Below are 10,693 nucleotides of genomic sequence, written 5' to 3' on the forward strand. Positions count from 1 at the left end.
TATACTAATTAACTATATATATACATTCCTTTCTTATTACAAAAAATCAATTCCATGATCGTTCAACTCGTTTACTTTTCTCACATTACATATATAGACACGCACAAACATAAAGTTGTGTAGCAAGAATTTTACTTTGGTATGAAATTATCTTTCATAACCATCAACATCTTATCCCTTAATTAACTTTATGATGAGTTGAACATGAATATTATTAGCTTTGTGATTTTGATTCGCTACCTAAATAACTTTATGATGCATTGAAGACGAATATCACTAATTAGGCGGTTATGCTCCGCAACCTAATTAACTTTACGATGTACTGAACATGAATATCACTAGTTAGATAATTTTAGATTAGACGAGATTGAACTCAACCATACCGAAGATTCTCTCTCCGCTTCAAGAAGACCAAATTACTACTCTGGACACTCAACGACAAAACGACTATAATTAAGTTTCTGTCACTAATCTTAATAATACGATCTCTCATCCTTGAAAGAAAGATTGAGAGTTACAGTAGAAAGAATATATGCTGCTTTGATTAAGATTTATGCATGCAAGTCATTTTCTACGAACCTCTTTTTGTATAAAAAAAAACTCGATTTCATTTCAACACATTCTTGGGACAAAGATTCCATAGGTGAGGTTAAAAGCTTGGAAGATGAAATTGGATTCTACGAAATCTGATTATGCCCACAAACCCATAGTATACACTAGTACGTGTGTACCAAACAGCCTGACCCTGGATGTATCCTTGGACATCGATCCCCTAAATGACCCCACCTTAGCTATACCAATATCCACACATACCCTCGATCAAAACACACCCAAGTTACTATATTAATTACATAAACTACTATAGTGTATATAGCACTAGACATAATGTTCCCTTATATATACCCCAACTCACCCATCCTCGTAACTCCATCTCCAAGCTTACTAGCTAACTCCAACACTCGCTTTCTCTCTCTCAAAAAACATGTCTGGTGTTTGGGTGTTCAAGAATGGTGTAGTCCGGCTTGTGGAGAACGGGGCCGAGTGCTCGAGCGGTCGTCGCAAGGTTTTAGTCCACGTTCCGACTAATGAAGTCATTACTTCATATGCAGAGCTTGAAGGGAAGCTTTCGTCACTCGGTTGGGAGCGATACTATGACGATCCTGACCTTCTTCAGTTCCATAAACGATCCACAGTTCATCTAATCTCTCTTCCAAAGGACTTCAACAGATTCAAGTCCATGCACATGTATGACATCGTCGTAAAAAATCGTAACATGTTCGAGGTTAGGGACATGTGACATTTGGTACGTACTAGTCCGCCGTGGGTGCCCGTTAAGTCGTGTTTGTGTGTGAATTATTTTTCTTTCTTTTTCTATTTGGATTGTTACCTGGTTTTGGTTGATTTAGTTTGGCTAGTTCAGTTGTTTTTTATTGATTCTAGTGACGTATGTTTCTCTCTCTATATATATGGGTTTTTTTGTTTGTGAAGATGTAGGTGATCAAGCTTGGTACTAGGCTAGGGAAGCGAATGTAAATGTTGGGGAAATCATAATAAAGCTGTATTTCAGCAATGAAAAGTTGGGTTTGTTTTGTTAAGCATGCATGTATATCATATATACACATATATAGGACATATTATAGCTTAATCATGTAAAAGCTCACATTTTGCTGGGAAAGTGAGGTGGCTATTTTGATGATGACATGAACTGATGAGGGAGTGAAGGGAGTGATGACAAGTGATCTACTCTTCTTGTGGAATATATAACTCCAGAAGTTGATAGATGTTTGTGTGAAATTGTGGCCCGAATTTTGTTTCAGCTCAAGTAATGTTAACTAGTTTTTTTTTTTTTTTTTTTCAGTAGTGGACATTGTAAAATCTCTTGTACCTCAATATATGTGTTTAGGATTTTTGGTGAAAGATGTAATCTCTTTTTCTTTTCTTTTTTTCATGTTTTGATTGTGATCTTGATTTTGCGGCCTTTTTCATAACAAAATATACATTAAAATATATCAAATCACAATATTTATTAATATTCTATTAATATTAATGTAACAGATATACATAAAATATATTTTCCCTAACAGCAATATAAACTAATTAATGAGAACCTAAAAACGTCCTGTTAATTTGTTTGATACATAGGGACATAGAGTAATATATTTTCCCGAACAGCATATATTTGTGTGTGTGTGTGTGTGTGTGTGTATAACAATTGATAAGGTATTAATTCAGCAAACTACCTATAGGACCATGCAAAATCCAAATTACGTACAAGTGATATATATATATATATAAATTTGAAGGTTGAGGATATATGTCTCTGGGTTCCTATATCCATTGGAGCCTAACATTCTGCGGAAGTGCATAGGCACACTGACTGCTGAAGATAAGAGGCTTATCAATTAACACGTGTCTAATGCTTGCTATATCTAAAAGTACCCCATAAGAACACTCTAAAGAGTTCTTGTGTATATATATATATATATATATATATATATATATCCATGCGTGTCCAAGCCCTGGCCACTCCTTCCTTGGATGGGCTACTATGACTTGTCTCTGTATAAAAATGTTTGTGTGTGTGTGTCTATATATATGAAGACACACGCATGAGATGAGAGTCAGTTTTATAAGTTAATTTCATCCAAAAGAAGGGAAATGAATGGATGAGATCATAAAAGGGTTGATGGAGAGAAGAGTGAGCTTCTTCATCTTATTCTATCTATAAATGATGGGCAAGAGAGATCCCATTTGTCTTGTTATGAGTTTGATTTTGATGCCTTCTTGTACTGTACTGGAACCATACAGTGAGGCTCTCTTTGCAATTGACTTCATATCAAATTATTATTATTATATATATATATATATATATATTAAAATGCATTTTTCTTATTTAATATAATGAGTAACATAAAAAACAAGGGCAGACGGTAATGTTGTTTCACTATGACATGAAAATTTCTGATTTGAATTAAGAAAACAGTCTTGAGTTACGTTATTTGATCTAGTTTAAATTGTTTGTTAAAAAGTCTTTAAATCGTCGTGGACAATTATGATTACTTTTCGATGACAGTTATGGTTACTTCTTGAGTCTTTAAATCGTTATAGACAACTATTATTATCTTTTTTTAAAAAATAATAATAAAGTATATAACCATCTACATACACATAAACAATTACATAATTAATGTGGCTTTAAGCTAGGTATATTTTTTTTATTTTTTTAACATTGCTACTGGTTCTAAAATATTTTAACCAATGGAAGATTTTTGTAGAACCCAATACTACTTGGGGTATCTGCAACTTTGTGAGACAATTTTCATATTAGCTTATACCGTGCTTTCCTAATTAACTATATATATGTATAGCAGTATAGGGTTCTAAAACTTGAAAAGGTAGCACTCATAGAATAATCACATCCAAGATTCACTTAATAATTAAATATAAACTTTTAACAGTTCTTAATAGATTATAAATTGAATTCGGGTGAAATATTGTAATAATGAAGTACTACTCAGAACAGTGTAATATTTAACAATGTTTTCTTTTCTGTCGAATTGCACTGAAAAACAAGATTGTTAAATATTAACACTCTTCTAAGTAGTACTTCATTGTTACAATATTTGAAAGGAATTTACCCCAAAAAAAAAAAAAAACCATTTGACGGGACAGATTGCACGAAGTTCTTGTGTATATATCAAAACTCGGTGCATATAATACTTTTGACAAAGGAGAGAATCCTGATTCTTTGAAAGGACGGCGTGGCAACTGGCAAGAACTAGTAGCCTAGTTTGCCTTATGCTTGAAAAAGAAAAAGAAAAAAAAAAATGGAACGTTCATATATTATATTTTACTGTCTCTCTTTGTGAGATTTTAAAACATGAAGAAACACTGCTGTTGCTACTGATTCTGAATGTATAGGGACAGTATAAGGTAACATCATTGCTGGCGCTCACAAACTTTTGTAAGGTTTATTTTATGATTTAGTGAGTCTGAGATTCTTGTTATTTTCTTATTATCGCACATTATTCTCTCTCCAAACTACAAAAAAACAAAAAAATGATGCTATTCTTCTACAAATGGTTTTCCGGCACCCACCATAGTTTCGTGCGAATTAAGAGACGTTCACTACTTGAAAAGTTGGAGCATTAAGTGTGGTTGACGAGCTATGACTAGTCACATTTGGGTCCCTCCTTGCACTCTTAAGTCTTTCCTTGGGAAACTCTGCCATGCTAAGTCGGAGATGTACTTAGGGATGGCAACGAAGTGAGTTTGGGTGACCGATGACACCTTCTCGAACTCTGTATCCATTTAACAAAATAGATCATCTCCCTCCGTCCAAAACCGTCTAACAAAAGACTTCCCATACAGTTAAGGATGGTAACGGTGCGAGTTGAGGTTTTTACCCTCCCACCCGTGGAGTAATTTGCCACCCAAGATGCAACTAGCACAAAGTAAATAAAATTCATGTTCTGTAAAGGGTCCGGATATAATTGGAAAGCTTAATGAGAACTACAAATTTTGCTGAATCATATGATTGTGACAGAATTTTCGAATGGTTAGGGACGCAGAATGGTGAGGTTCGTGCCACTTATAAACGTGCAAACATGAGATTTTATACAGATCGATGATAAATGTACAAACAACAGAACATGGATGAAATAAACATTAATTTGCACCAAACCAAGTTGTAAAACTGCTTCAAAACTATGTCTGTATTATTTTAACAGACCTTCCCACAACCAATTACAGCTCCTAAATACAACTACAAGCCCCACACAAAAACAAAAACAAATAAATTAAGAGAGAGAGAAGGAAAAGAAAAAGAAAGAGAAAAAGATGAGAAAAGAAAAAGAAAGAGAAAAAAGAAAAAGGTATTATAAAGAGAAAATGTTCATTTTGTAACTCTGTAGCTGATCTGAAATTACCAGAAATCAACTCACAAAGAAGCTTACAAGCGACGGACAATATATCTGGTGATTCAACTAGCGAGGCCCAATTGCATACTGAGCATGCTAGTTGGTGCAGTTAAAACCATGGCATACCGAAACCCAGATTATCAAGATCAGAAGTAAAAGGATCCCAAGAACAACTAATTTTATTTTCATGTTTTGATACCACATCTTCCGTCGGATTTGTGTCCCTGCCTTCTTGAATTGTTGGGCCTGTAAAAAGCAAGAATACTTGTTCAGCACATTTCTTAAAGAACAGATTATGATTTGAGTTGCAGATGGGGGTCAACATACTGAATCTCGGAGATTTTCAGCCTTGTCGGCAAGATTTGTCAAGTTTTCCCCCCTATCAATAGCCTGAAAAGTGTATGCACAATGTCAGATTATTACCCTGTTGTGACGCAATAGAGATTTGAATGATGTAATTCATGCAAATAGTTACATTGGCACTGAGGATGATGTAGCAAGTATACATTGCATTAGATTCATGAATTTAAGTGCTCTCCCATAGGAGCAAGGGTCACACATTTTTCTTTTGAAAAGAAAAATTCATAGATGAATATAGTGTACCTTTTGCAGGTTTTGAGGCCTAAAATAAAACAAAATAAAAATGTTGCCTTCTCACTCATCCCATATCGAAATAGATCTAAGAAATACTTTACCCGACTGGGTAAAACACACTAAACCCTCACAAGTCATAACATTCTGCCTTTCAGTTTCAAAACACATACAAGTTCATTCTAATGCAATCACTAAATCACATCCCGCATAAGCGACATTGTAGCACTTCCCTTCCGACCCTACTGCAGCATTATAATGGAGAGCAAATTGAACATGCAGAGTGGGTATCTAGCTAGTATCTATCTAATGAATTTGGACTTAAAAAATCAGGCCATACCCTTAAAAAATCTTCTTTTCACTCCCAACAAAATTTTCAAGCTGCCTACCCCCCAAAAAAAAAATTTATTAATTAATTAAAGCAGCAGCTAGGTCAAGGGATGACCGCAGATAACTCATTGATGAAAGTAGAGAAAGATTCTCATATATGATTTAACAAAAGAGTGCCCAAGATAGAGTGGAATTGTGAATCAAGATGCATGTAGGCAGCCGTGGAGTATCACTCAGGTAGAATCATACAGACATGGACAGACACAAATGGAAGGGGGAGGAGAGCATCTTCCTGCAAAAGATTCTCCCATCCGCAATATGTAGAATGCACAAAAATAACTATTATATCTCATTGTTGCTCTACCATAATGTAGACAATTATGGAAAAAAGAAGACGAGATCTTTTAACTGCATAGAGGGGGCTCATATTCAATTATCAAACGATTGAAGTTTCTAAATAGCTAATCAAAGGAAAATAGTACATATTCTTTTAAAGGATGTACGGATGTAAAGGTGAGATTAGAACACAAATTTAGTGCATCAAAATAGCATCCAAGAAGAAACAGGACTTGGGAATGCAAAAACATGAAGAAATAAGACACCATATGTACAAAAGAAACTGAAAGCTGAAAGCATATTGCTAGAAGAACACCCATGTTTTTCTCCAATGTTTTTGACATACCTTGTCAATATTTTCCAACATAATACTTTTAACCTCTGAAACTTGGGCCTTCACTTTTAATAGCTTCTCAATCTCTTCAGCATGGTCAATTATGTACTGCATGTGCTCTTTCATAATCGGTCTGTAGATTTAGAGCATTCTATTAAAATCCATTACTTTTGTACAAATTCACTACTCAAATGAATAGAAATATCAACATTTCATCCTTCAAAGGTTTTTTGTTAGACATACCCGAACTCCTTATTGAGACTTTTGGCAACAGCTGTATCTGCTTTACCACCACCATATCTTTTCTTGAAGTCCGCCCTCATACGTTCCAAAAATGCAATAGAAATCTGCTTCCCAACAGAATCTTTGGCAACAACACAATAAGCTGCAAATTTCAACAAACTCCTCAAGAGGGTTGAAGTAGAAAACTCCAGAACTCTATGATTGAATACAGTTTACTATCTACAAAACTAAAGAATGAGGAATTGAGAAGAGGAAGGCAGATGTTGGATATTTTTTGTTCCTTTCACAGGAATTATAATGCAATAAAAGCATGAAAAGATGTGCTTAAAAATAGGGTTGTAAAAGACGAGATGTGACAGACAGGCCATGTAAAGCCGAGCAGTGTGTCGTTCGAACTCGAGTAATAAAAATTATGAGCTCAAAATATGATCAAGTTGGCTTGCATATCCCTCGAGTAAGACTCTGATCAGTCAAATCTTCAGCTGAGATGTTTTTCGTAAAATCAAATATGCTTATTGCCAGTTGAGCAAAGTTTAGATCAAACTCAATAAATTAAGGACCTTCAAGATATGATCAAGATTGATTCATTTATCACATGAGTCAATACAAAGGATTGCCAACCAAGCTCATATAACCTGGTCACGTTCTAAAACAACTAAGCACATTGCAATTCAGAAATCTATTGAATATATAAAGATTATTTCCAAAAGTATTTAGTTGCTTCAATTCAATAGAACCTTGTCCCAATTGTTTAGGGTAGACTACATATATCTATTTCATAAATCCATTCTTTTTAGGGCCATAAATTTGTTAAACAATATGTTATTGTGGCACAGAGCTATTATTATTCTTTTAATAGGCCAAACCATCTTAGTCCAGGAAAATAAAAAACCATCTTAGTCAATTTTTGCTCATTTTATCTTCAAGTAGGAATTTGTTCGTAACGGTTATTTAGTGCAACTTCTTCAATAATTTGCATGTGATCTTGTGCCATATAGCCCTGTTGATAGCCCTCCTTCAACTACATATCAAAAAGTATATGTTAACAACCATCTACTCTAAAAGCTTAACTTGTTAGAGAGGGTGTAACTTAAATATTTAAATCCTTCAACAGCACAAATGTTTGTAAATGGAAGAATAAGTAATAGACGACAAAATAGTAGGCCACAGAGGAATACTGCTTTCATAGCTCATTGGCACCTTATAATTTTAAAAGACATTTTTCTTTTCAAGATTGTTGGAGAGAAGATGGACCAAAACTCGTGCATATGCTAGCTAGATGATAGTTCTTTCATTGTTCGTGTATTTTAAATGTTTGATTACCTTTAACATGGAAAATATCTGACCAGAAAACATTGGCTACTATCATTGCATGAGACAAGGATGGCAACAAGGTCCACAACTTAGAATGACCCATATTACAATAGGTAACTGCTATGTGTAGGTGCTAACTGCCAAGGTGGGAGCTAAGACAATAGAAAGCATAAATCACGAAGCAGTAGAATAGATGGCAAATATAGCCTTGAAAGAACAAAAAGAAATGTAGACTATGAATAAAGGATGACCAGGTTGTATGTATCCAAACCTTGTGAATTGCGATACAAAAACTTAAACTTGACTTTGTCACCATGGATCGAGTTTAGGTGGTGTTTTACTTATTTTCCACTTTTGACAAAAAGAAGACGATAAAACAGCATGTGGCCTCTCTTAATACAATACAAGCATTTGACCCAAACAAAAAACAAGAGGGCCAAAAAAAGATTAAAAAAAAAAAACAGAGAGATGAAAAATGTAAGTTGAATGATCGCCGCCAAGGGTTCATAGTTGGGTTCATCTCAGGCTAAGACTGCTAAGTGGTAATATTATCCAATCTCTCAGCATTCAAGTTAAAAACACGTAGATAACAAAAATATCGAAGGCATTTGAACTGGATTTGAATTACATAATGTTTTGGTTAGAAATCACTAACTATATAAGCTTGATCACAATAAGAATTATACTTATGGTAAGTAGTGCCTGCATCACCCTTAATACATAGCTCCCAAGTATATACCTCCAGTATATCTATCATCAATTAATTGATCCTAGGCATATCTAGGTACTAAATTCATAAATCAATCCAACTAACCAACTCTAAGCCACCCCACTTTACAGTTGCTTAAACTTTAAAACAGCTCAAATAGCAATTCAATGTCAAAGATCTCTAGTAGATTTCAAGCCATAACCGATATTTGTAAGGGCCCAAATCTTAGCTAGATTGGATATAAATCACAGAATCCATTTAAACATATAGATTGTTTGGTTGCAGAAAAAAAAATAAATAAATAAAGATATTTGTCGTGCAACCCAATAGAATACAAATCCCAAACTCTAAAACAGCACAATACAACTAATTGGCTAAATTAAGCTTAGCTTTTCACTTCTGTCCAAGCCAGAACAGACAAAATATAATAGATAGACCCAACACCAATTGTTATTTTCGTTTATTGTTCACCAGTTTTCCCAGCAATTCAGCTAAAAATCAGCACAAATAACATTAATAACGCAGCAGAACAGAGCATAGCATATATACCCTTCTGTGTTTTAGGGTTTTAGACTTTTTAGTTTCTAAATAGAAAAAGCTCTAACTTCGACCCACCTCAAAAAATTTCTAGATCCAATTACCCCTAACTTGGAATACCACAGTCACCATGTTCGTTTCTCGAGAAGATGCACAGGACTGTACTAGAAAAGGAAGAGATCGGGAAGTAAACGAGGATTTACCATAACCATTTTCGACGACGAAGTTGAAAGTGTGGTGATCGCAGTTGTATGTGTACTTGTTGTTGGAGGAGGGGAGTCTCTGGAGGCATTGAGTCGCAATCGCCGGAAAGTTGCCAGTGAACTCGGTGTACTCGGCCAACACCATCGTGCCCCGAGCCACGAAGCTGTATATGAACGATTCCTGACCCATCCGGCTCACCGAGTCAATCTCCGAGTTTTAGAGAGAGAAAGAGAGATCCTCACTCATACTCCGTTATTCTGTAGTGGTTTTTCTACTTCCCGGCGAAGTTAAGCATTTCTATTAATTTTTGAAACGGTGTTTATTTTGACAGGGCAACTTTTAAATGGGAAATGGTTCGAGAAAGTTCCATCTACGGCGTCGTTTTTTCTTGTATGGATCAAAATCCCACTTGACAAAATGGGTTGTGTATAAAATTTTCATTTTTCTCGTTATCTTTGACTTATCAAAAAGCAAAAGTTGACAGGAGACAAAAACTCCTTTTTCGGCTGCGTTTAAACTTTAAAGTAATTCAATAAAAGTTAATTTTACTTTTATAAATTTTTGTTTTGTTTTTCACTCAAACTCTAATTATTAGTTGAATAACTCTAACATGATATAAAATAAATTATGATAAAATACAGTCACACCTTCTAAAGTTTGACAAAAAAATACTCAAAAAAAAAATTTACCTTTTTTTTGAACAAAGACATCCTTGAAAGTTCAAAAATAGACAACGACACCCCCTTTACATGAGAAATGACCAAATTACCCTTTGACCATTTATGAGACTTTTTTAACTTTACAATTTAATAAATTGGATCAATCTAACCTTATGAACAATTTATGCATAAAAAAAAAAAGTAATTTTTTTTTTTTGTTATTTACTTTATAAATGTCCCAACTTTTTAAAATTGTAGACATCTAAAATGATTTTTTGATCCAATACATACATTTCAAATAAATTATATTTTGTTATTACTTCTTTTTTTTTTCTTTTTTTTTTAAATTAAGTTGCTTAATTCTTTCATGTAAAAAAATTAAACCAATCTCTTTTCCTTATAAATAAAAAATTTGGTACCACTATAAATTTATACATCTTAAATTATATATCAAATATTATGAATTTCCCAATATAAAAAAAAAATACTATACCTCTTCTTATCTCAAATGTATTAT

The 10,693-nt window shown here is 34.0% G+C and overlaps 2 protein-coding genes across 2 annotated transcripts; one reads left to right on the top strand and one right to left on the bottom strand.

Annotated features, from left to right (window-relative positions):
• Positions 1 to 888: 888 nt before the first annotated feature.
• On the top strand, positions 889 to 2,060 carry LOC132273496 (flowering-promoting factor 1-like protein 3). The gene has a single exon (XM_059774451.1). The coding sequence runs from the start codon at positions 983 to 985 to the stop codon at positions 1,295 to 1,297; it is 315 nt and encodes a 104-aa protein (XP_059630434.1). The 5' UTR covers positions 889 to 982; the 3' UTR covers positions 1,298 to 2,060.
• A 2,637-nt stretch (positions 2,061 to 4,697) lies between these two features.
• On the bottom strand, positions 4,698 to 9,833 carry LOC132275281 (vesicle-associated membrane protein 724). Its single transcript, XM_059776742.1, has 5 exons — positions 9,517 to 9,833; positions 6,754 to 6,895; positions 6,523 to 6,643; positions 5,247 to 5,309; positions 4,698 to 5,165 (listed from the first exon to the last, which is right to left on the bottom strand). The coding sequence occupies exons 1-5, from the start codon at positions 9,704 to 9,706 to the stop codon at positions 5,016 to 5,018; spliced, it is 666 nt and encodes a 221-aa protein (XP_059632725.1). The 5' UTR covers positions 9,707 to 9,833; the 3' UTR covers positions 4,698 to 5,015.
• Positions 9,834 to 10,693: the final 860 nt, after the last annotated feature.

This window comes from Cornus florida, unplaced genomic scaffold (assembly GCF_030987335.1).
Source record: "Cornus florida cultivar Cherokee Brave unplaced genomic scaffold, ASM3098733v1 CherokeeBrave_3.0.0_Hap2_Chr09, whole genome shotgun sequence".
In the NCBI taxonomy this organism is placed as follows: domain Eukaryota; kingdom Viridiplantae; phylum Streptophyta; class Magnoliopsida; order Cornales; family Cornaceae; genus Cornus; species Cornus florida.